Raw genomic sequence first — 26,440 nt, 5'->3', positions numbered from 1 at the left:
GTTTATCATTATAATTTATTTTAAATTACAACATGAAAAGTGAAAAAAAAAGGATACATTGTCCTAAATATAGATGGAGTTTATTGCATGGTTCAGATTTGTTTAGAGTTCATGTTTTAAGTGTTTGAATACATTTAAATGGATTCTGCATAACTTTCTTGAAATTCTTCAACTCCAGGTTGAAAGTTTATCAGGTGCTAGTAGCCTGTCTCAGCTGACTGTCCACTATTGGTAGTTAGATGTAAGAACATTCTCTGATGTAGCACTTGATTGACCTGTTGCAATATTTACTGCTGAGTTAGGCAATAACAAACTAGTAGTTAGGTAAAATCAGTTTTTCTCATTTTCTTGAAAGAGAGAAAGACTTAAACAATAAAAGAGGTCCCAAGGGCTTATTTGTGTTCTTCCTGTGGACAAAGAATAGTCCTGTTGTAAGTCACTCATAGTAAAATGAATCTATAGAAGGGTGGTTTTTTTTTTAATGTTTTTTTTTAAATTTATTTATTTGAGAGCGACAGACACAGAGAGAAAGACAGAGAGAGGGAGAGAGAGAGAATGGGCGCGCCAGGGCTTCCAGCCTCTGCAAACGAACTCCAGACGCGTGCGCCCCCTTGTGCATCTGGCTAACGTGGGACCTGGGGAACCGAGCCTCGAACCGGGGTTCTTAGGCTTCACAGGCAAGCGCTTAACCGCTAAGCCATCTCTCCAGCCCAGAAGGGTGTTTTATAATATTTTAGTTTTGACTCTTCTGTAATTATGGGAATCACCATACCTACCAGACATAATTGAAACATGGGAAAGGGTTAAGTGAAACTGCAAGACAGGTAAATGTTGCATTTCAAGCAAGAGAAGCAGACTGGGTCAGTACTTCACATTGCCTTGATGCTACCAGAACTCACAAAGATTGGTAACTTTTCTGAACACTTCTTTTGCCATCTAGGATGGAGGAGTTGTGGCAGCACATTTCCTGGAAGTCCCTGCATGTAGGCACCCCACAGTGCTTTTATATACATTATCAACATAGATTTTATACATAAAAAGCTGTCATGAACAAGAGCAGTTCTCCTTTTCCCATAATTAGTTCCCTAAACTTAAAAAATCAAATCCAAAAATTAAATTGATTTCCATATATGCAGACATATGTTTTCCTCTGTTCTACTGTTAATTCAGCTTAGTCTTTCTGGTGAGCAAGGTAAACTAATCTTATTATGGAGACACCTTAGGATTTAATTTTTTAAATATTTTTATTTCTTTATTTGCAAGCAGAGAGAGAGAGAGAGAGCGAGAGAGAGAGAGAGAGAGAGAGAGAGGGAATGGATGTACCAGGGTCTCCAGCTGCTCAAACTCAAGATGCATGTGCCACTGTGCATCTGGCTTTATGTGGGTACTGGAAAGTCAAACCCAAGTCATTAGACTTTTCAGTCAGGCATCTTAACCACTGAGCCATCTCTCTAGCATAGGATTTAATTATTTTATTTATCCAAAACAAAGAATATTAAGTTACCTATAAATTTCATGTATGTGGTATTTACTTTAAAAATTGAAGCCAGGGGCTGGAGAAATGGCTTAGCAGTTAAGCACTTGCCTATGGAGCCTAAGGACCCCAGTTCAAGGCCTGATTCCCCAGGACCCCCGTTAGCCAGATGCACAAGAGGGCACATGCATCTGGAGTTTGTTTGCAGTGGCTGGAGGCCCTGGCGTGCCCATTCTCTCTCTATCTGCCTCTTTCTGTCTCTGTTGCTCCCAAATAAATAAATAAAAATAAACAAAAAAAAAAACACCTAAAAAAACATTGAAGCCGGGCATGGTGGCACACTCCTTTAATCCCAGCACTTGGGAGGCAGAGGTAGGAGAATCACCATGAGTTCAAGGCCACCCTGAGAATACAGAGTGAATTCCAGGTCAGCCTGGGCTAGAGTGAGACTCTACCTCGTACCTCGAAAAACCAAAAATAATAATAATAATAAGTAACGGCTAACAGCACAACCCAGTAGTATTAGTGATTTCAGAGTCCAGTCCTCCTACTATCTTATAACTATGCATTCTAGGTTTAATTTGGATAATTCTTAAAAGTCATATTACTGTGTTTTTATAAAATGTTACGGGGTGTTATAAAATAAAAAGTTTATATTTAAAAAGTCATGTTATAATTAATATAGTACTATGCTTATTTTTTAAAATTCCCATTTGCTATTTTAGATGCTAGCTAAACAGCTGGAAGCACTTGGCTTAGCTGAAAAACCTCAGTTGGTGACTCGCTTTCAAGAAGTCTTTCGATCCATGTGGTCGGTGAACGGTGATTCAATCAGTAAGATATATGCTGGAACTGGAGCTCTGGAAGGGAAGGCCAAGGTAGATTCAGATCTGTCCTAACCATAATGCAGATCACTTCAAAATAGTGGTCTGTGTTTTTTTTTTTTAATTAATATATTCCTAAAGTTAATAGATATCTTTTAGAATTCTATTTTATCAGGCTTTAGTGTCTCTCTGATGCATCTTCGTACTGTGGTAGTTACTCATGATTAAATGCAACAAAGATATTTCCTTAACCTTAGGATTAAGTATGTATTTAGAGGTAATCCACAAGGACTATATATGTATTAGTATTTTGTTTGGTTTCCTGGTGTGTACCTCTTTTACTTTTTAGGTTGTTTATATTGATTATGAATAAGTTTTTTTTTCAAGCCATAATCCTATAGTGTCCTGTGTCATTTGTCTCTACCCTCTGCACTTCATACGGTGCCTCCTGTTTAGGAGGCTTGTGACAAATACTGGATAGACAAACAGTCCCACACCCACTTATGTAGTAGCTACTATGAATCCAGTGTTGCTTGGACTTGTGGTGGTACACACCGGTAGGATATTGTTGAAGAGGTGGAGGCCGGAGAATCAGGAGTTCAAGGCCAGCCAGAACTTGTTAAATTTTTATTTAAAATAGAGGCTATCAAAATAAGCCAAAAAGAAGTGTGAGATAGGATTTAATGATAACTCTTTTGAGTCTCATCATTACTTTTTAATTGCTTGTATTATCTTTAGACTGTCTTTTCCTCTAGTATTGGTCCTGTAAGATTTTAGAACTATTTTGGGGATATTTTTTATATTATATATTCACATATTATTTAACCTTATAAGGAACTCTGACTTTACTTGTATTTATTCCTAACCTCTACAGTTCCTCAACTTATTTCAGGAGTAGAACGGAGAACATTCAGCAGGGTTTAGGGGTGCATCCCTGTGATTGCAGCACTCAGGAGGCTGAGGTAGAGGATTGTCATTAGATAAAGGCCAGACTGGGCTATATAGTGAGTGCCAGGCCTGCCAGAGCTGCACAGCAAGATCCTGTCTCCAAAAGAAAGAACAAAGAATGGAGAGAGGGAGGGAGAACACTAACCTTTTTAATAATTTCATCTACTTTCTTCAGTATAGCTCCTGCAGCTCTGTGATGAGCATTCTTCATTTCCAAGTCATCTTTTATTTCCAAATCTCCCTCCTCTTCTGTATCTCATAAAATGCCATGCCTCTGTCAAAGGTATTGGCTTCACCTGCGGAGTGCCTTTTGTTCAGCTCTTAGAAATAACTCATATTCATTTTTTATAATCCTTAACTCCTAAATGCTGCCTGCTTTTGAAAACCTGAAGTTGCTAAACTTTGATTTATTCTTCTTAAATAGCACATAATTCTTGTAATTAAAATATGATTCTCCAACTAGCCCTTAAACTGTTCTTTTATATTCTTCTGCCTTTTTGTTTCTGCTGCGACTAAGACAATATATGTACAGAGGTTACATATATTCTCCGTGGTCTTTTATCTTTAACATAATATGTAGATAAGAAATCTTTATATTCTAGCCTGTGTTGAGCTAAAATCTAACATTTAAACTACTCTTTCTTTTCCTTTCTCTGGGTTCCTTTTGATTAATTTCCTGATAATATGAATGGTGAGTGTTTTTTAAATAACATCATTTTATATGTTATATGAAAAATAATTATTTTAATGCCATATTAAATATAGTGGCATTCATGTAACAACATTTAAGAAAATTGGTTATTATGAAATGAAGTCTCTAGTTACTATTACTTCTCAACAAATTCACCTATTCCAAACTAATTTTTTGGAGTTTCTTGACAGTCAAGATCTGTAAGATCAGAATAAGTATTCTTTGATAATGAATGTGTCTAAGTGAAATATATGTTCATCCAATCAACTCTTCTCACAATAGTAATAGGTTTTTTTATGATTTATATTTGTATAAGCAAAAAATGAGAAGTATACAGGCTCAAGTTTACATACAATATTTATAAGCTGTAATTATGTATTGCTTCTTAAACTAGACCTTCAGTTTTAAGCTTTGTTTGATTTTTACTAGCTATCTGAGAACAGTTCAGTTTTTATGCCATCAAAATAATTTGAAAGTTCACTATATCATCCATCATCCTGCTTCTCCCCAACACCCCATTCCAAGTTTAATAGTTATGAAATATAAAGAAATTTACTTATTTTAAATAAGTACATTTAAAGTTTTTCTTTATAATAAACAATTTTAGACATTTACTGCTCTTGATATCATTACCAGATACAGCTGTGGCCCTTAACCTTTTCATTTCTTTGTGCCAAATGGTATCCAAAAGAAAAAGGAAAGAGTGACATCTTAAGGCCTTTAAGTAATACGTTTAAATATAATGATTAGGACTGGCAAGATAGCTTAGCAGTTAAGGCACTTGAATGCAAAGCCTGAGGACCCAGGTTCAACTCCCTAGTACCCATGTAAGCCAGAAGCACAGGTGGTACATGAGTCTGGAGTTCATTTGCAGTGGCTAGAGGCCCTGGTGTGCCCATTCTCTCCCTCTCTATTTGTGTCTCTCTGTCTCTCTCATACCAATAAATAAAATATTTTTTTAAAAAATAATAAAAATATAATGGTTAGGACCTTTTTATACTAAAAGTCTATAATAACCAATTTAAAATTGCAGAATATTTACTGAGTAAAATAAACACTCTTTAGAATGAAAGCCCATGTTTCTTTCTCCCTCAACAGGCTGGAAAGTTAAAAGATGGTGCTCGTTCTGTTACCAGAACAATTCAAAATAACTTCTTTGACAGCTCCAAGCAAGAAGCAATTGATGTTTTGCTACTGGGAAATACTCTAAATAGTGATTTAGCTGACAAAGCTCGAGCCCTTTTAACTACTGGAAGCTTACGTGGTATGTGTACTTTATATTTAATTTATCTTACTTAGTTACAGGCCTAAACAGCCCAATAAATAAATGTGAACTTACTTATATGTATAATTTTATATTGTTGTTGAGTCAGATAATTATTGAAGGACTTTCTCTGCAGATGATTTTTTTTTTTAATTGCATTCTTCAAAGGAAGTTTGTGTCTTAAAAAGTGTTTAGACCACTGGTGGTATTTAGCCATAAACTGGTTTATTTTATGCTGTAGATTATGGGTACTTACTTCTAGAGGTTGTGATTGAAGAGGTAAATAGCCTATTTAATGCTACTTTTATATAAGGCTGGATTTCATAGGCTATTCAGCTAGTACTCTTAGAACACTCAATCTAATTAAATATAAAATGCTTGCTTGTGAAATCCATGCCTATATTGGTTTTTTTTTATCATCACCCCAAATGTTTCTGTAACTTGGACCTAACTTTTGATTGTTCTATAATTAAGCATTAAATAAAATTAATTTAAAACTTAAAGTAGTACTTATTAGTGGCCACTAACTGCTCCTACCCAGTTTAACATTTGACTTTAAATATATAGCTTTCAAGATAGCTTTTTTTCATATCTCTTTTATTAAACTCAAAGGAATTGTCAGTAAGCACATAAAAATAGTACCGTAGGAAAACTCAGCATTCATTGAATTTTATAGATTGGATCCTTTTCTAGCTTTATTGATGTATAATTGATGAATTATATTAGATTTCCTTAGTTTCATTTTTTTCCCATTATAACTATAGCACCATGAACCTTTTTTATTTTTCTGTTAGCCCCAAACCAAACTTTCCAGTGCTCCCTGTTCAAATAGCTTCACGTAACATCTTTTTGGGTAATTGCTTGGTTATATAAGTGATTGTACACTGAGAATCTACTTGATCGCAGCTGCTCGGGAATCTAGAATGAGGCTGGGGGGCTGGGACTTACTCAGATCTTAGCTACTACTTTTGACTTCAGGATTTCTCCCTGACTTCCAAAAGTAGAGACTGACTGACTTCTATTTTGTCACCTCTTTCCACCTGTGCCTACTTTGATGTGGAGGTATTAATAAGCAACAATTGAAAGTAAGTGTGTGAAGGAAAAGAGAAGCAAAGAACCCAAGTAATTCCCAAACTTAAACATCAGCTCTTTAGTTTCTTGCACATCATACTATGTGTAAAGTATGCCTTTGAAACAGTCTGTTCTGCTGTACTGCTTGTTTGAGAATTTGTTCCAACATAGTTGACAGATTAGGGAGTGACTGAGCATAATGCCAATTTTGCATGAGCTTATGCTTTGTTTTTGCTGACAAACAACATTAGGTAAATGCAGAAGATACCCAACAGACACGGAATTGGGAAAAATACACAAGATGTGTGTATCCTTATGCACACACCTTGGTTATTTTCCCTTCTCCAATTTACCATGTATTTTGAGCCATTCCCACTCACATTTGATAATTCAACTTCCCATCCACTTTCTGATAACCCTTCTGCCATTCTTCACAGTATTATTCTGATGAAATTTCCACAAGCCAGCTTCCTAATTTTTTTTCCAAGATGGTGCGTTATGTATGTTTATGCATTTCCTAACCATTTAACATACATTGTTTTTATTAGGTTCCCATCTTTGTTGTGTCACTGTTGAAGTTTTTGAGTTTTTTATTTTTCCCATAAGCCCCTATATCTGTGAGAATTTGAACAATTTTCCATACTTGCAGTTAAGTTTTTAGAACACATGTGTCTTGTTAGGCCTTAACTTATGGTACTTAGCAACTGGTGAGTACCTGAAAGACATACTAAAAGGTGTATATTAGGTCAGTAGTTTCCATATCTTCAGTGTCCTTCAGCCTCTTGAATTTTCCTATCCGCATTCCCATACACACATGTACATGCACACACACACGCATGCACACACACACGCACACACGCAGCTGGAAGAGCAGAGTCATCAGCCTGTGAAGCATCATTGAATCATTGCAGGATTCCTTTAGATGCAGGGATTGTATCCATTTTTGCCATTTAATGTCTCTGTCCTCCACCACCAGAAGAAAGTCAAGCTGTTAGTCTGAAAGAGTGAGGCCATTTAAAAATGTTTTTATCAGAACACTCTAGATTTTAACTGTGCCTTGTTGCTTTACTAATGATTCTTTGTTTTCTTCTTGATGCATCCATAGTTTCTGAACAGACATTACAGTCAGGTACAGTACAGAAAATCAATTTATGAATAAAAGCAACGTTTTCTTTACTTTTCTAAAGCTAATATTGTTCACAAATAGATGTAATTTTGTCCTCAGATTCTTACAGGATTAATTGCTAATTTGTATGAATGTGAATAAAAAGTTTATGCTTGTAATAATTAAGTACTTTACTCAGAAAGAAATATTCAATGTTCTTCAACTTCCTGTATCCCAAGCTAAATTCTAATTAAAGATCATTCAGCTAGGTTAAATTTAATTTTTATGTTCCTTTAAACAAACATTATTCATGTTATACCTTACTCTTACTACTATAGGACAAAAAGCCCAGATGTAACTGTTTTCAGTTAACATCAGAGTACTATCTGTATTATTTATGACTACTCAAGTGTCTTGCACACACGTGTGTGAAAAGGCTTATCTTATCTCTTATGTTGCAAATGACATATTTTCTCTAACAACAGACATGCCCTAATATAAGATCTGAAGTCTTTTCATTTGAAACAGTATCAGTATTGTTAATCATAAGTTGTATATATTAGACATAATGGTTATTACTGTTTGCTGCCTCATTCTTTGAACAAGGCTATGGTCTTTAAAGATGGATCTATAGCAAACAGAACAAAAGCAAAATTCTTGCCAGAAACTGCTGAAAATTGTATCTTTAATTTGCTTTGCCTCATTATTGCTGTGAATCTTTTGAGAAGCCATTGATTATTTTTATGAGAAGGGAGGGGAGGAAGCACCTGGCTATGTGTTTTGGGTTATATAATGAGTACTATTTTCTGAAGTGATAAGGTATTTAGGAAAGGGCATCTGTTGTTTGAGCAGACTCATTTGTTTTAGCACATTAGGATGCCAACCTGTAAAGAATGAACTGTTTACCTTCTTATTCCATTTATAGGCTGATTTGATTTTATTAATTCAAACAACATGGCATCCTGGTTTTCATCCTGGTGTTATTGCCCTGCTGAATATTTTAACCTGTATATTTACAAAATTTATATCATGACACTGAGTGGATTTTATTAAAAGCTATTTTCACTTACTATAATAAGGGCAATGACTTTAATTATGAAAACCAGTGATAAGCCATAATAATAAATGGTAATTTTTATTAGGTATAGTCAGCTTCAGTCAGCCATACCAATGAGCCAGAAGAGGTGAACTGATTTTATTAGCAATCAGTCACCTCTAAAAATCATCAGAAAGAGGTATAGAATCTGCATATCTGCTCAAGGGAGATAGGCAGCATCCAAATCAGCAGCTCTTTTAGGAGTCCCAGAGTTACAACTATAAATTTAACACCATTCCTCTCTCAATTCCTCACAAGCTGGTCTCGGATATCAAAATAATAAATAATATAGTAAGATATTATCTGGTAAAAGTTTTGATTTTCTTTTTTTTCATCAGTACACTTAAGTATGTGGGGTGCACTTAAGTACAGATTCTCTGTTAAGGTTCTATCAGCTTTTAAGTGCCAAGAATTTAATCAAAATAAAGTATGATTTAGAAGGGAGGAATATACTAAGTGGTAAAATGCCACAGAGAGACATGATTCAGAATGTGTTAAATATTCATTTAACAATTCCGTGTTGAACACTTATTTGTACCAGACATTCTTTGTGTTGGAGATATTGAGTAAACAAAGGAGACTCACATTTATGTTCTCATGCACAGATGCAGTTGCAGATATATAAATAACATGCAAGTTGAGTGTCCCTCATCTAAAATGTCTGGAATTCAGATTTCAGAGGTTTTTGGATTTGGGAATATTAACAGATTTTTCCAGTTGAGCATCCCTAACCTGGCAGTGAAATATTTCATGTGTTTCAAAAACCTTAAACGGGCTGGGCATGGTGGTGCACTTCTTTAATCCCAGCACTCAGGAGGCAGAGGTAGGAGGATTGCCGTGAGTTCGAGGCCACCCTGAGACTCCATAGTGAATTCCAGGTCAGCCTGAGCTAGAGTGAGACCCTACCTTGAAAAACCAAACAAACAAACAAAAAACATAAACTTGGATTGGGGAAATGGCTTAGCAGTTAAGGTGTTTGCCTGCAAAGCCTAAGGAACTCAATTTGATTCCCCAGGACCCACATAAGCCAGATGCACAAGGAGGTGCATGCATCTGGAGTTTGTTTACAGTGGCTAGAGGCCCTGGGCATGCCCATTCTCTTTCTGTCTGCCTCTTCTCTCTCAAATGAATAAATTAAATATTTAAAAAAAAACCCTAAACTTAACTGCACATTGTGCTGACACTAAAAACATTTTGGATTTCAGGTTTTCAGAGTAGAAATACTAAGCCTGTAAGTAGTTTGTAAGTATGGTAGATGCTATACAGAAAGTAAGCAAAGACAGAGTACTGTAGGTTTGTAGCAGAGCACAATTTTAAATAAGGCGATAGGAGAAAGCCTTACTGAAAAGTACAGACCTAGGAGGTGAGGAAAGAGTGCTGCAGATGATCGGAACAGCCCCTAGAAACAAACTCCCTGTGCTTGGAGCAGGCTGGGAGGCCAGTGGCGCAGCAGTGAGGAGAGAAGGGTGGAAGTTGATGGCCAAGAAATAAGATACACAGTTTTGTCCCTTCAGGCCATTCTTATGGACTTCAGCTTCTGCTCTGAGTGAGATAGGAGACATTCAGTGGTGATTTCATTGTCAGATGTGTCATTATCTTCCTTCCTATGCAGTTTTGTAGGGTGTCATGACTCATCAAGCCACCTGTCAATAGTGAGAATCATAAATGTAAATATCCTTAAATTTGTTTTTTTGGAGAGAATTAAAATTTATGTTTTTATCAGCCTCTTAATAAAAGTTGTATGAAAGCTGGGTGTGGTGACACACACCTTTAATCTCAGCACTGTGAAGCAGAGGTAGGAAGATCCCTGTGAGTTTGAGGCCAACCCGAGACTAGAGTAAGTTCCAGGTCAGCCTGGGCTGGAGCGGAAGCCTACCTCGAAAAGGAGCAACAACAGCAAAAAGTTGTGTGAAAGTCGGTTTCCATTTTCCTAAACATGTACTGTTCTTAGGTTTTAGACTTTATAAATCAATGTACCATTAAAACAGAACTATTTTTTTCTGCATGTTTTATGTGACTGCCATAATTTTGTGATAGTTTTTCATATATATATTGACCATTTAATTTCATTGATTTATTTTAACATGTTGGTTAATTGGCTCAGGCTGGCCTTTGCATTCGAGGCTGATCTTTTCTTGTGCCTATGCATGTATCTTGTGTGTGCTTTTGAAAACTTATTTTCCAGACGTCATGTTTTAGAAAAATCAATGTCTATAAATTCTTTAAGGCAACTAAAATTCCGTTCTATCTTATTTTTGACAGCATCTTCAAAAGTACTAAAGAACATGTGTGAGAACTTCTACAAATATTCAAAACCCAAGAAAATTCGAGTATGTGTGGGAACATGGAATGTGAATGGTGGGAAGCAGTTTCGCAGTATAGCTTTTAAGAATCAAACACTCACTGACTGGCTTCTTGACGCGCCCAAGTTAGCTGGCATCCAGGAGTTTCAAGGTTGGCTTTTGAATATTTGGGCTTTATTAAAATCTAGACTGCAGTGTGAGGCAACTCACAGTTTATACTACTTTACCAAAGAACTTGGGGTTCTTTTATCAGTTTAATCATAGATCACATCTATTAAGATCCTCATTTTCTTTTTCATAAAAATGGTGGAGCTGGGTATGGTGGTACTTTTAAGTATTTTAAAAATAATTTTATTTATTTGCAAGAGAGGTAGAGGGTGAGCAAGCATGAGTGTACCAGAGCCTTTTGCTGCTGTGAATGAACTCCAAACACATTCACTGCATTGTGCATCCTGCTTTACATGGATATTGGGGAATTGAACCCTGGGCCCACAGGCTTTGTAAGCAAACACCTTTAACTACTGAGCCATTTCCCCCAATACTTTAGCCTTTTAAATGAATATGAACCAAGATTATTTTATAACTAATAATTTGAATTTTATTATTTGTCTAGTATATCCCATTCCCCATGGTGAGTCTTAAGCAGTCTTGTAAAATTTACTCTTTTGTTAGTACTTTATAACTTAATGGTACTGGTTTATTCTTATAAAAACTTGGTGGTCATTCTGTTTGTATACTCTACTACCAGGCTTTCATAGCAGAACTTTAAAATGTTAACCTGAGGATATTTTCATTATGCTGTTGGTTAGAATTAAAACTTAAGACCTTGCTCTCTTTAAAAATTGACTTAGAGCCAGGCGTGGTGGCACACGCCTTTAATCCCAGCACTCGGGAGGCAGAGGTAGGAGGATCACTGTGAGTTCGAGGCCACCCTGAGACTCCATTGTGAATTCCAGGTCAGCCTGGACTAGAGTGAGACCCTACCTCGAAAAAAAAAAAATTGACCTAAATTCCTTTTTAAAATAGTATACATTTAGGGATGGAGAGATGGCTTGGTGGTTTAGGCACTTGCCTATACAGCCTAAGGACCTAGGTTCGATTCTCCAGGTCCCACGTAAGCCAGATACACAAGGTGTCACATGTGTCTGGAGTTCCTTTGCAGTGACTAGAGGCCCTGTCATGCATATTCTCTCTCTCTCTTTCTCTCATAAATAAGTAAAAATAAAAATATTTAAAAAGAGAAAAAATAGTTTATATTTAATAATATATCAATTACTAATATACATTCAGGTGATATATAGAGAAAATATCATGAGATATATTTTTTCTTTTTCAGTTATTTTTTAAAATATTCACATCTTAGTTTTTTCCAAGCAGGAAGTAACTTAAAGTAATACTATCACTCATGAGTTTTGACTTTCAATTTGAATTTGGTTAAGATCAAGACACGTCGATTTGTATATGATTTGGTATTGCCTTGTATGAAGTGAGATTGCTACTATGGCTACACTTAAAGGTATTTCTTAATGCTTAATTATAGATAAGAGAAGTAAACCAACGGATATATTTGCAATTGGTTTTGAAGAGATGGTTGAGTTGAATGCTGGAAACATTGTGAATGCAAGGTAAGTCATCCAGGTAACAACACCAGAAAATTTTCCTGTTGAGGGACAAAGAGAACAGGTAACCAAACTGTAGTTACAAGCAATCATAGTGATGAGTCATTACTATTAAAAACACAGGTTTTTTTTTTGTAATATTTCCAAAGCAGAAACTTACTGAGAAGGGTGGCATTGTTTTATCGCTTTCCAAATTTCCTTCTTGTCCGAGTTAAGACAGTTGGATTCTTAGATATGCATCACTATGCTTCATTGTATTGTTTTGGGTAAAATGCATGGAAAAAAAGGTGGCTATAGAGATGGCTTAGTGGGCAAGGCACTTGCCTTCAAAACCTAATGATCCAGATTCAATTCCCTAGTACCCATGTAAAGCCATGTACAAAATGGCAATGCATCTGGAGTTCCTATGCAATGGCTGGAGTCCTTGGCACACCCACTCTCTCTCTGAGTCTGTCTCTCTGCTTGAAAATAAATAAAAATATTTAAAAATAGGGAAGAAATCATCTAAATCCATAACTTATAAAAAGAAATATATTAATAACTTTTTCAGAAAATTTCTTCTCTAATACTAACAAAAAAAATCAATAAATGCTTGTGTTTTAAGGGTTAGTTGGAAATGCAATCAAAAATGTTGTCAGTGAGCTTTTTGTGTTTGATTTGTACTAAAATCTATTCGTGTTTTGCCTTAGAATGATTGTGTGACATTATCTATTGATCATTTAGAAAAGTTCCCTGAGATATGTAAATCCCTTGGTACATCTTGTTAAATTTCTTTTGGTTGATATTTTCACTGATTATTTCACCAGAAAAGTCTTTAAATATTGGGAAACTATAAAGATCAATAGCTGATATAAGGCTTTTAAAAATTCTATTTTTTTCTTGAAAGTTCAAGTTGTTTTTTGTTTGTTTGTTTGTTTATTTTTCCGAGGTAGGGTGTCACTGTGGTCCAGGCTGACCTGGAATTAACTTATGTAGTCTCAGGGTGGCCTCAAATTCTCAGTGATCCTCCTACCTCTGCCTCCCAAGTGCTAGGATTAAAATTCAAGTTTTATAATTAGAAACAAATACTTTTGAATATTTTCCTTCAGGTGACAGGATTGGTTGAAAACCTACCTGCCAAACAATTTAAGTCTGAATGACCATACTGTTATTAGTTCTTTCAAAGAAAAATTGTATCTATGAAAAAGTGCCAGTTAGCATACAACTCAGAGTATTAGGTGCTTTTCTTGGAAGTAATCTTACTTCATTGTATAGCAAAAATAGGCACAATATTCACACTTCATACCATTTAGTTAGCTCTATTTCCTTGGTAAAGGAGTTGTAGATTCGATTTTGAAATGCTACATTATTTTAGTGAAATTGGGAGTTTTTTTCCCAATAGACTGCATCAAGGTTTTTTGCATCTTAGGAAGTTTCAATAGCTAATGAAGAGTCCCTTCTTAATATTTTGGTAGCACAACAAACCAGAAGCTGTGGGCAGTGGAGCTTCAGAAGACAATCTCCAGAGACAACAAGTATGTGCTGCTGGCCTCGGAGCAGCTGGTGGGCGTCTGCCTGTTCGTTTTTATCAGACCGCAGCATGCTCCTTTTATCAGGTCAGTGACAGCACTCCAGGGGCCAAATTCTACCATGACATCACAAAAAGAGTCCCAGATAAAGCCAGAGAAGTGTTCAGAGAAACACTTGCCCTTAGTTCTTGATGTAAACTGTAGATTTGATTCAGGGATCACTAATCATTTCACTGAATATTTGATTGGGTTTCCCTCAGAGTACTGTATGATATATAGTCACGTGCTTATGTAATGAGCAGAGCTAACTTGCTGTGCCCATGAGCTGCTGAACGTCATGTCTTGCATTTTAAAGGGATGTTGCGGTTGATACTGTGAAGACTGGGATGGGAGGAGCGACTGGAAACAAGGGTGCCGTGGCCATTCGCATGCTCTTCCACACCACCAGCCTCTGCTTTGTCTGTAGCCACTTTGCTGCAGGGCAATCACAAGTCAAAGAAAGAAATGAGGATTTTGTAGAAATAGCACGAAAATTGAGTTTTCCCATGGTAAGCTGCTGCTTGTTCTTTTTTTAAATACATATATTTCATTAATTTATTTATTTGGGAGACAGAAAGAGGCAGACAGAGGGAATGACAATGGCTTTGCCAGGCTTCCTGCCACTGCAAACGAACTCCAGATGCATGCGCCATGTAGTGCTTTGGCTTTACATGGGTATTGGGGAATCAGACCCAGGCCATCGGGCTTTGTAAGCAAGTACCTTGAACTACTGAGGCATCTCTCCAGCCCAGCATGTTCTTACAGATATTTGTTTTGTTTGTTTGCTCTTGGTTTTGGAAGCAAGGTCTCACTCTGGCACAAGCTGTCTTGAACTCACAGCAATCCTTCTATCTTTGCCTCCCTAGTGCTAAGATTAAAGGTGTGTACTACCATGCCTGGCTAAAGGTAAACCTTATTTACCCCAAATTTTATGTCAGAATTTTTGAAAATTGAAATGATCCTCTTAGAAACATCAGCAGTAGTCCTGCTTCATGCATTGTCACTATTGGGTTCCAGGAACAAAGCTTTGGTGGAGGCAAGTGTATGTGAGACCAAAACAAAACAAAACGCGTGCACGCGCACACACACACACACACACACACACACACACACACAATAATGTAAGACATTTTTAAAATATTGACTTTTCAGAATTTCAAGTGCTATGTCATTGCTTTCAGGGAAGGATGTTGTTCTCCCATGATTATGTATTTTGGTGTGGTGACTTCAACTATCGAATTGATCTCCCAAATGAAGAAGTTAAAGAGCTCATAAGACAGCAAAATTGGGATTCTCTTATAGCAGGAGATCAACTTATCAACCAGAAAAATGCTGGACAGGTAAATATATACTTGAGAATACACTTTTGTTAAGAAGGATATTTTTGAAAATGAAACATAATTACTTTCTATGATCAGTTGCTTTTTCTTTTTCTTGGCCCCTATTTATATTTACATAACTATCTGTAGATAAGCATACAGAATTACTTTTTCTGAAACAATGAGTGAGAAGGAGAAAGGAAAGTCCATTGTTTTTCCCATTAAGAAAAATATATTAATGAGTCTATAAGATACATTTTCAAATAGAAGAATGTAGTATTGGGAACAATAATAATTTGTAGCTTCAATTTAAGTAGAAGCTACTGAAGGCCTGTTGGTATAATGTCTGGAATTATCAGACTTAAATTCTTATGCTGTTGCAGTCCGGTTCGCATTGCTGGTAGAAATCACCCAACCAAGAGCAGCTTCTGGGAAAAAGAGGTTTATTTGGCTTACAGGCTCGAGGGGAAGCTCCACGATGGCAGGGGGAAACGATGGCATGAGCAGAGGGTGGACATCACCCCCTGGCCAACAGAAGATGGACCACAGCAACAGGAGGGTGTGCCAAACACTGGGATGGGGAAACTGGCTATAAAGCCCATAAGCCCGCCCCCAACAATACACTCCCTCCAGGAGCCATTAATTCCCAAATATCCATCAGCTGGGAACCTAGCATTCAGAACACCTAAGTTTATGGGGGACCCCTGAATCAAACCACCACATATGCCTTGAAAATAGGACATCAGACCAGATGATTCACAAAATCCCACATAGTTATAAATGTCTTTTTTATAGGTGGGATATTTACCTTACTTGTGCTTTCTCTTGTTTGTTTATATTTTCCTGAAGTGTGTGTAATGTGGTGTGTGTGCAGTGGTCTATGTAGTGAATGTATGCGTATGTGCCCTTGCAGTGGCCCATGATCTTGCCTGCATGCCGTGGATGGAGCAGAACATTGGCCATCCCCGCTCTATCACTCTTCCACCCATTCTTACTTGAGCCACAAGTTCTTACCAGTGCTGGAGCTCGCTGCTCCTTTTGCAGGATTAGGGTTACAGGCTCAGGTAGCCATGCTCAGATGTCTGTGTAGGATCCGGAGATTTGAGTTCAGGTGGTTTCAGGCCCACTTAAGCATCCAGGTTTGTGTAAGAAATGCACTTAACTGCTGAGTCATCTCTCCAGCCCTTATCCATGTTTTTTTTAAAAAATATTTTTTAAAATATATTTTATTTATTTATGTATTTGAGGAAGAGAGAGAGAGAATGGGCACGCCAGGGCCTCCAGCCACTGCAAACAAACTCCAGATGCATGCACCCCCTTGTGCATCTGGCTTACGTGGGTCCTGGAGAATCAAACTGGGATCCTTTGTTTTTGCAGGCAAATGCCGTAACTGCTAAGCCATCTCTGTAGCCCTTATCCATGTTTTTAGTTTATTTAACTGAAGGTCAAACAAGTGATGTAAAAAAGATCATGTCCTGCATGTTTTCCTTTAAGCTTTATGCAGTTGCATTATAAGTGTTCCTAGATAAAATTTTGTCTGATAATATCTAGTGTATTAAAAGGTAAAAAGCTTACATTTATGCCTTTTTCTAATAACTTAATTTTTATGTTTATTTTAGATTTTTAGAGGATTTTTAGAGGGAAAAGTAACATTTGCTCCAACCTATAAATATGACTTGTTTTCTGACGACTATGACACCAGTGAGAAGTGCCGCACTCCTGCATGGACAGACCGTGTTCTCTGGAGAAGGAGGAAGTGGCCTTTTGATAGATCAGGTTGGAAATAGACTTCTTCATTGAGATAAGTTAATAATAATTTTATGAGGAAAATGGCATTGCTATAAATATCAAGGAAGAAGACAAATGTTTTCTAAAACAAATATAAGACATGCTTTTAAAGTAGTAATTTTTAAACCTGTGTTCTTTTCAGTGATGTAGTTTCATGTAAAGTGAAGGGAAGAAACATTTTGTAAAGTTTTCAATTAAAGGCTAACTCAAGTTTTTTTAATAACTAAAGTAGCTTGTATATATTTTTGAATTATACTTTATGTGTTCAATTATTTATAAGCATTGTTTGATCCAAGGTCTTAAGTAATCTTAGAAATAAGGCAACATTTTAATTCTTCTAAGTAAAGAATAAAATAACTTGACCAAAAACCTTTCTAATTTAAAGATACCTAGACTGCCTGCCCCTTAAGTATGTCTGGCATTGTAGCCTCCAATGGCTAAAGCTAATGAAAGGAAGGAGGAGCTATTATGTTCATAGCTGCTCATATGGCTTCTCTCATGTGTTCTTTCTTCTTACTGTAGCTGATGATTTAGACCTTCTAAATGCTAGTTTTCAAGATGAAAGCAAAATCCTGTATACATGGACTCCTGGTACTTTGCTGCACTATGGGAGAGCAGAACTGAAGACGTCTGACCACAGGTTGAAACAGTCTCAGCTTTTCTAGTGATGCTAGAAGTTAGTTGAAATAAATCCTCCTCAAAACATCTCTAATCTATCTCTCTTCATTTATGCCTTAAGGCCTGTTGTTGCCCTGATTGATATAGATATATTTGAAGTGGAAGCCGAAGAGAGGCAAAGCATTTATAAGGAAGTAATTGCAGTCCAGGGTCCACCAGATGGCACAGTATTAGTCTCAATCAAAAGCTCTGTCCAAGAAAATAATTTTTTTGATGATGCCTTGATTGATGAGCTCCTGCAGCAGTTTGCACATTTTGGTGAAGTTATTCTCATAAGGTGAGTAAAACACTTGGCATTTTGGGCAACACCAAAAGCAGTTCATAACTCATAAGCAGTAGTATCCGTATTTTAAATTACTTAATTTGGTGGTCAAATGTATAAGTACTCTAATTCCAAGATAAAGAAGAATCATACTTTAGATTTTATCCGAAAAGCTTATGGATGTTTAAACTGCATTCTGTACGTAGAAAAGTTAAAATAAATAATGCAACTTTTATATGAACTGTAAGGACAAAAGTATGGGCAAATTCAAGGACAGCCTGCACAACATTCCACAATGGAGTATATAACAAAGCCCTATATGAAAATGGACTTCAGATTGATCATGTTTTTTTGTTGTTTGTTTTCTTTTGTTGTAATTAATTTATTTGCAAGCAGAGAGAGAGAAGAGAGGCAGACAGAGAGTGAATGGACACGCCAGGGTCTCCAGTCACTGCAGACAAACTCCAGATGTATGTGCCCCTTGTGCATCTGACTTACATGGGTCCTGTAGAATAGAACCTGGGTCCTTTGGCGTCACAGGCAAACACCTTAACCACTAAGCCATCTCTCTTTCCAGCCCCATGTATTTGTTTTAATGAGAAAGAAAAGTGGGGTACATACCTATTATCCTAGCACTCCAGAGAGAGACTGGGATGATTCCAAGTTCAAGGCCAGCCTGGGTTACATAAAGAGAGACTGAAATAACTAAATAACCCAGAGGGGCTTCTTTACCCAGTTTAAGAGATTTGGTGTTTGCAGTAACTGTAAAGATATTTAATATGCAGCCAACAGAGATGTTATGAATACTAGGGAGTCATCCATCCCAGTTTTGACTTCCATTTTGAGCTAACCCTCTGCTTTTGCAGAACCAGATGGTTTTTGTTTGTTTTTAGAAGTGATCTCTTCTACAGCCAGTGATTTTGAGAGACTGGCCATGCCTAATTCCTTTGTGCTATTAATTTGCTGTTTTAAAGTCTGTTTTAGAGATGTTTGGTGGGTAATCTGTATTTTAGGTCCTTCAGAGAACAGAGAACTTGAAGACACGAGCTTTGCTCATGATTTAGTTAGGAAAATCAGTGCAATGGCTCCCCAGATCCTACATGGCCCAGTCCACAGAATTAAGATGGTGTGCTTTCTGTAGAGTGAAAATCAGACCTAAGACATATCAGGTCCTTTCAGAGAGTAAAAGACCAACTGGAAAGGAAATTACATTTAGACTTCCTCATGTCATTTAATAGTGATGTATCCTAAATTTTCAAAAAAAAAGAAAGAAAGAGAGAAAGAAATAAAGAAAATGGGCAAAACAAGCAAAAAGATGGTTCAGCAGTTAAGGCACTTGTCTGTGAAGCCTAAGGACCCATGTTTTATTCTCCAGTACCCACATAAGCCAGATACCCAAGGTGGCACATGTGTCTGGAGTTCATTTGCAATGGCTAGAGACCCTGGCATGCCCATTCTTTCTCTATCTGCCTCTTTCTCTCTCTCAAATAAATACATTAATTTTTTTTTTCTAAAAAATTACACTGTGGAATCTGCTAACTTTACAGATGGCAGTGAGCTTTGCCAAGTACAGAAATGCCAGACCACTGGAAACATGTGTGGACTGTGAGTGGGCAGCAAAATCAGAGGAGTGTTTTCAAGAGCAAATATAATAAACTGCATTGAGTTAGAAAGGCTCTAAGTTGTATAAGGAAGAAGAGAATGGTGTCTTTCTGACACACTGAGTTTTTTGTAGCTCAAAGTTAAAAAGCTTTCCTCATAATGCTATCATCATTACAAAAAGTGTTGGTTAGAAAATAAGGCATTTGCCTGAGCCAGAGTGAGACCCTACCTTGAAAAAAAAAGAAAGAAAGAAAAGAAAAGAAAAGAAAAGAAAAGAAAAGAAAAGAAAAGAAAAGGCGTTTGAGCTGGAGGGATGGCTTAGCAGTTAAGGTGCTTACCTACAAAGTCAAAGGACCCAGGGTCAATGCCCCAGGACCCACATAAGCCAGATAAACAAGGTGGTACATGCATCTGGAATTCTTTTGCAGTGGCTGGAGGCCCTGGCATGAGCATTTTCTCTCTCCTTGTTGGTCTCTCTCTCTCAAATAAATAAATAAATGATTTTTTTTAAAAGAAAATAAGGCATTTGTTGGGTATGATGGTGCACATCTTTAATCCCAGCACTTGGGAGGCTGAGGTAGGAGGATACCTTGAGTTCAAGGCCACCCTGAAACTACAGAGTGAATGCTAATTAGCCTGGGCTAGAGAAAGGGCCTACCTTGGAAAATCAAAATAAATAAATAAATATAAGGTATTACTGTAGTATAAATTCCTGTAGTGTCTCAACAATTAGATTCTGGTTACTATACCCAGCTGATGGTATGGCTGATAACAGCCAAGTTGGTAAGGAAAAGCAGACAAAGTCAGAAAGGGGTGGGTATAGTGGCATAGTTAACATAGTTGAACTAGCCTAGAGCAAATAATGCTGGGAGTTGAGGACACTGATCTGACCCATGTCAGCCATATGGGACTTTGGATGGCCAACTATTTGTTGCTGTTTAGGAATGAGTGATGTTCCTGTATATTTCAAATAATAGCATCTTGTAACTTAATAAGTTCATGCCTAAGAAACTGAGTCACTTACCCAAGTCATGTGTGGAGTTATATAAAAATTGCCCCAGACCCTTGATTTCAGCTGACAGTAGTAGTTGAACACTTCTGTTTTGGCTTTTCTCCCACAACCCATCTGTAGCAGACAGCTTCAGATTTGCTGAGATGAACTTCCAGACCAGGCACAGTTATGGAGGAAGGGATATTTATTGAATCTTACAGATCCAGGGGAAGTTCCATAAATGGCAGAAGCAGCTGGCCTGCTTTCACAGGTCCAAGCAGAGAGAAAGAGAAACACAAGCCAAAAGCCACACAGCACTGCACTCTTCAGGAACTCCAGCTAGGCACACTTTGCCTATCTTTAGATTGAAATCTGAAACCTACCACCACACCTTAAGATCACCCAGTGACATTGCCTCCAGCCAGGTGGCTACAGATGCAAACTACAAACAATAAAGAACTGAATATATTGGGGACCATCTATTCTATTCAAACTACCATACCATCCTTTTGAATGCTAGCTTGAGAGAGAAAAGTTTTCTTTATACAATTGGGATAGTTGAGCTCACAAAATTGTTTCTATAAATAAAGAAATGTCATTTTATTCTTTTATGCATAATACCACATTACATAACTAGTGACCATACTCTTTGAGGTTAATATAATATCTTCTGTTTTTTCCCTGTGGGAGTTTATTTCAGAAGTATAAACTTAGAATCATAACAAAAGCCCCCTGAAGAACCTACTTGAAGGCTCCAGCCTAAGGCATTGTGGCCAATTGCAGTAGGCAGGCAGGTGGGTTTCCTCTCACTGGCCTTCCCTACTGCCTTCTGAGTCAAAAGGGAGTGTCCTTCAGGGAAGTCATTGGGTGAGTGACAGTACATAGGGCTGGACTGTGAAGACAGGAGACTTGGCTCCCAGGACTGTAACATACTCTCCTTTAGAGTCACTTTGAACAAGACCGTTCCTCCTGGCTATTCTTAGCATAAAGTTGAAAGAATGAGGGGTGGGAATGCTCTCCTGCTAACCACCAGCCTGGTAGTCTGTCTCCTTTCCTGTTCACTACCCAGGCCCAGTAGCCATGGGTAGTTATGCAAAAGTCGTTGAGTATTAGCCGGGTGTGGTGGTGCACGCCTTTAATCCCAACACTCTGGAGGCAGAGGTAGGAGGATCACCATGAGTTCGAGGCCACCCTGAGACTCCATAATGAATTCCAGGTCAGCCTGAGCTAGAGTGAGACCCTACCTTGAAAAACTGAAGGAAAAAAAAGTCATTGAGTTTTTATTTTACTACTTTTCTCTTTCTTAAAGATTCGTAGAAGATAAAATGTGGGTTACATTCTTGGAGGGAAGCTCTGCCTTGAATGTTCTGAGCCTTAATGGTAAAGAGGTAAGGTTGGTTTTTCTGATTCTAAACCATTTTTAAGTTGAAAATTATATTTTTATAGGAATTTACCAAAATTATGTCCATGTATTTTCAGTAAAGGAAGATACAGACCTTGTGATCTTCTTAAGGAATTGTTTAATGCTTTTTTTTTTGAGCCAAACCCAACAGACCTTTTTTTTTTTTTTCATACAAGGGAGCTGCGGGGGGTGGGGGGTGGACAGAATTGGCACACCAGGGCAGTAGAACTCGTGCTTGTGCACTGCTGCAGTCAGGGTCGCATTGCTGGTAGAAATCACCCAGCCAAGAGCAGCTTGTAGGAAAGAAGTTTATTTTGGTTTATAGCTGGGGGAAACAATGGCATGAGCAGAAGGTGGACATCACCCCCTGGCCCACATAAGGTGGACAATAGCAACAGGAGAGTGTGCCAAACACTGACTTGGGGAAACTGGCTATAACACCCTTAAGCCTGTCCCAACAATAGACTGCCTCCAGGAAGCATTAATTCCCATATCTCCATCAGCTGGGAACCTATATTCAGAACATCTAAGTTTATGGGGGACACCTGAATCAACCCACCACAGCGACCTTGCGTCACTGTGTATCTGGCTTACATGGGACCTGGAGAGTTGAACATGAGTCCTTAGACTTTTCAGGCAAGCACCTTAATTGTTAAGCCATTTCTCCAGCCCTTGTTTAGTATTTTTATTTAGTTTTCTGCCTACCCTTGGTCTACTTATTATTCCCTCCTTAGACATACTAACCAATGACAGAAACTAAAAAGAAAACATTTTTACTGCCAAGTTTGATTTCTCTTATTTTATCATTCATAATGTTTTAAATTTTTAATTAAAGGTAGATATTCTTGCTCATCCACATAGTTGAGAAAATTTCTATTACATGAAGAAAATATTTATAAGTAAACAAATGGAAAAGGTGCTTATTTTTCATAGGGACTTATTTTGTCAACTTGGTTTGTGGTACCAAATTATCATTTTCAAGCATAGATAAAACATTTTTAGGGCTGGAGGGATGGCTTAGTGGTTAAGGCTTTTGCCTGCAAAGTCAAAGGACTCAGGTTCAATTATCCAGGGTCCATGCTATCCAGATGCACAAGGGGACACACACTTATGGAGTTCGTTTGCAGTGGCTTGATATCCTAGCATGCCCATTCTCTCTCTCTTGCTCTCTATTTTTCTCTCTTTCCCTCTTTCTCTGTCAAATAAACATAAAACATTTCCAATATGTAATAAATCTATCCCGTTAAGACCTTTTAAAAGAGGCAAATAGAGAGATAGAACACACCAGGGCCTCTAGCTACTCCAAATGAACTCCAGATGCATATGCATCTAGCATGCATGGGTACTGTGCAATCAAACCTGGGTTCTTAGGCTTCACAGGCTTCACAGGTATGTGCCAGAACTACTAAGTCATCACTCCAGCCCTGAAGCCTTTTAAAAAGTTTTTTAAGTAATGGAGATACTCCTAGCCTATAATTTGAAATGTCATTGATGGAGGAACTTTACATGGGTCATGTGAAATGGTTTTATTTCTATGATGTGCTGCATCACTTTTTTGGATCTTTCTAAATTGTCCTAGGTCAGGAGGAGATAGACTGCATTCTCCCTCATTTCTCCACAGTGAGCAGCTTCTAAGGGTTTCCTGAGCTCCCTCCTCTGTCACATCTTTTAGGTTCCTTAGAGAGATGTGTATGTGTGTGTGCTTTTTTTTTTGTTTGTTTGTTTTTTGAGATAGCATCTCAGGCTGTTCTAGAATTCACTCTGTAGTCTCAAGGTGGCCTTGAACTCACAGATCCTCCTATCTCTGCCTCCTGAGTGCTGGTGTATGCTGTATTAAAGGTGTATGCCACCATGCCCAGCTCATTTGTGTTCTTTTGAAATAGATTTTGTCTGTTTCCCTGGATGTAATACAGAAAAGTTAAAAAAAAAAAAGACAGTTCATCATTCTGCCATTTTTAATTTCTTTAAATGTTGTCTGACTATACATGTATTAGTGTAATAGATTTAAGTGTATACATTAACACAAATGGAATCTGCACATATATACATGGAGTACAAATACATGTAAGGTCATGTTATGACCTGTAAATGAATATATCTTGTTTAATAACCTCATAAGTTTTATCATGTGGATTAATGTATACCTTATTTCAACAAACTCTTACTAATAGACATCTAGATTATTTCCAGTTTTTACCTTGGGTTATACTTGTAATTTTATAGGTTTATGCTATTATTTCTTAAGATTAAATCATTAGGTCAAAGAATACAAACATAATAATATTTTGATACCTCTATAATTGTCATTCAGAAAGGTTTTATACCTGCCTGGCTTGGTGGTACATGCCTGTTAACCTAGCACTTTGGAAGTAGAGGCAGGAGGAATAGGAGTTCAGGGTCATCCTTGGTGACATAGTGAGTTTTTTTGAGGCCAGACTTAGGCCACATGAGACCTGACTCAAAAAAATGAAAACAAAATAAGATAAAACACCAGGTTATATGTACCCAGGATTATCTTTATGTAACATTCTAATTGATGGTAGGTGGTTTTTGCTTTGACAAATGGAAAAACTAGAAGGATAACATTTCCATTTTAAAATCTTATGTACTAGAAGTTGTTTATTTTTGAGTTTTGGGTTATAAGTCACTTGTACTCTGTGCTCAGTAGTTAGTTAGTTTCTTCAGCCCTGTTTGGTTGTTTTTCGCTTGTTGGAGCAGTGCTGGAGAGTGACCTCAGGCCCTGGGCATACTAGGCAGATGTTCTGCCACTGAGTTTCATCCTCAGCTCCAGCCCACTTTTCCTTTAGGATATTCTTGAAACTTCCTTTATGTTAAAGATATTAAATCCATGTGGTATGTGGCTGCACATATTTTCCTAATTTGTCTAGTCACCATGTTTTCTCCTAACTCTATGAAAATTACTGATTTTGGAGATAAGGCCTCTTGGTATAGCTTCAACCTTTCTTCCTGCCTCCCTCCACTTATTTACTAGAAGTTGTGTGTTTTTGAGATACTGTAGGCCTGCGGTACCACAGCCAGCTTCTGCTCTTTAAGTTTCATTCTAAGTTTGCTCTCTTAGAAAGCCCTTCTTCATTGTATGGGATTTTAAGTATTAAAGAATGGCTCTCAATTCCACATTCTTGAAAGCTCTTGGGTTTTTATTTGGTCTTTCCTTTGCAGCTTAGTTTGCCTTATTTTATTTTTTCCTCTTTCTCATTCTTTCCCTCACCCTCCAATCTAATTTTTTTAAACTTTATTTTTATTTATTTATTTGAGAGAGAGAGAGAGACAGGGAGAGGGAAAGAGAGAATGGGCATGCCAGGGCCTCCAGCCACTGCTAATGAACTCCAGATGCATGTGCCCCCTTGTGCATCTGGTTTACGTGGGTCCTGGGGAATTGAACCAAGGTCCTTTGGCTTTGCAGGCAAATGCCTTAACCACTAAGACATCTCTCCAGCCCTCCAATCTGATTTTCTATGCCAGTCCTAGAAAGGATTCACTTGCTTTCTTAAAAGATTTCCAAAATTCTGTAAAAATTATATTTGAGGGAAGTATAAGATAATAATTGACCCTTTTTTAAAAGTGACACTTTTCCAAACCTCTAGTTTGTTGCATTTATTAAAATTACTATTTCAGCCAGATGTGGTGGCACAGTCCTTTATCCTAGCACTTGGAAGGCCAAAGTAGGAGGATTTCTTGAGTTCAAGGCCAGTCTGAAAGTACAGAGTGAATTGCAGGTCACCCTGGGCTAGAGTCAGACCCTACCTTGAAAAAAAATATCATTATTTCAGTCCTAAATTTTTCACTATCAAAAAGAATTGTCCCATTTCAGAGGAGATTCAGTAAATGGAGGATGGTGATATATGGCTGAGGCAGGAGGATCACCATGAATTCCAGGGCTGCCTGAACTAAGTAGTAAGATTTGTCTTAGAAAAACAAAAGAGGACTGGAGAGATGATTTAGCAGTTAAAGGCACTTGCATGCAAAGCCTGATGGCCTGGGTACAGTTCCCCAGTACCCAAAATAATGAGTATTTATTATAATCTTTCATGATTAGAAAGGAATTTTGTTGACATTTGTTGGCATTAGGAGGAGGATCGCCATGAGTTTGAGGCCACCCTGAGACTACATAGTGAATTCCAGGTCAGTCTGGGCTAGAGTGAGACCTTACCTTGAAACCCCCCCTCCCAGAAAAAACAAAAAAGAAACCAATGATCTGTAAAGTATGTAGCTAAGGATAAATTGAGCTGATGTGAATCCTTGAATTGATAAGCAAGTAAAGACTTACTGACTTGACTAAGGACTGACTGCAGAGCCCAGTGTGGATACTCGGTTACTGTGAGCACAGCCGTGCAGCCCGGTTGGCATCTGTGGCCTCTGCACTGCCAGGCTCTGTGTCAGTCGCACTTGGAGCTGGATGATCGGTACCTGCACATGCAGCGGCGCCAGCTGTCAG

The 26,440-nt window shown here is 37.6% G+C and overlaps 1 protein-coding gene across 12 annotated transcripts in view; it reads left to right on the top strand.

The window, feature by feature from the left end:
• Nucleotides 1-26,440, top strand: part of Synj1 (synaptojanin 1) — a 94,941-nt gene that overhangs the window by 39,733 nt on the left and 28,768 nt on the right. For 5 of the 12 annotated variants that reach the window (XM_045149338.1, XM_045149336.1, XM_045149333.1 and 2 more), the window contains exons 11-22: nucleotides 2,200-2,352; nucleotides 5,036-5,201; nucleotides 7,378-7,401; nucleotides 10,736-10,927; nucleotides 12,317-12,401; nucleotides 13,850-13,990; nucleotides 14,259-14,451; nucleotides 15,124-15,282; nucleotides 16,881-17,037; nucleotides 17,572-17,689; nucleotides 17,789-18,004; nucleotides 21,892-21,970. In XM_045149338.1, the coding sequence (XP_045005273.1) occupies nucleotides 2,200-2,352; nucleotides 5,036-5,201; nucleotides 7,378-7,401; nucleotides 10,736-10,927; nucleotides 12,317-12,401; nucleotides 13,850-13,990; nucleotides 14,259-14,451; nucleotides 15,124-15,282; nucleotides 16,881-17,037; nucleotides 17,572-17,689; nucleotides 17,789-18,004; nucleotides 21,892-21,970 (1,683 nt within the window). The remainder of the gene's footprint in view (nucleotides 1-2,199; nucleotides 2,353-5,035; nucleotides 5,202-7,377; nucleotides 7,402-10,735; nucleotides 10,928-12,316; nucleotides 12,402-13,849; nucleotides 13,991-14,258; nucleotides 14,452-15,123; nucleotides 15,283-16,880; nucleotides 17,038-17,571; nucleotides 17,690-17,788; nucleotides 18,005-21,891; nucleotides 21,971-26,440) is intronic. The other 7 variants (XM_045149332.1, XM_045149335.1, XM_045149343.1 and 4 more) reach the window with 2 other exon arrangements.

The sequence above is a fragment of the Jaculus jaculus genome, chromosome 5 (assembly GCF_020740685.1).
Source record: "Jaculus jaculus isolate mJacJac1 chromosome 5, mJacJac1.mat.Y.cur, whole genome shotgun sequence".
NCBI lineage: Eukaryota > Metazoa > Chordata > Mammalia > Rodentia > Dipodidae > Jaculus > Jaculus jaculus.
This window is presented reverse-complemented; position numbering and strand designations above follow the sequence as displayed.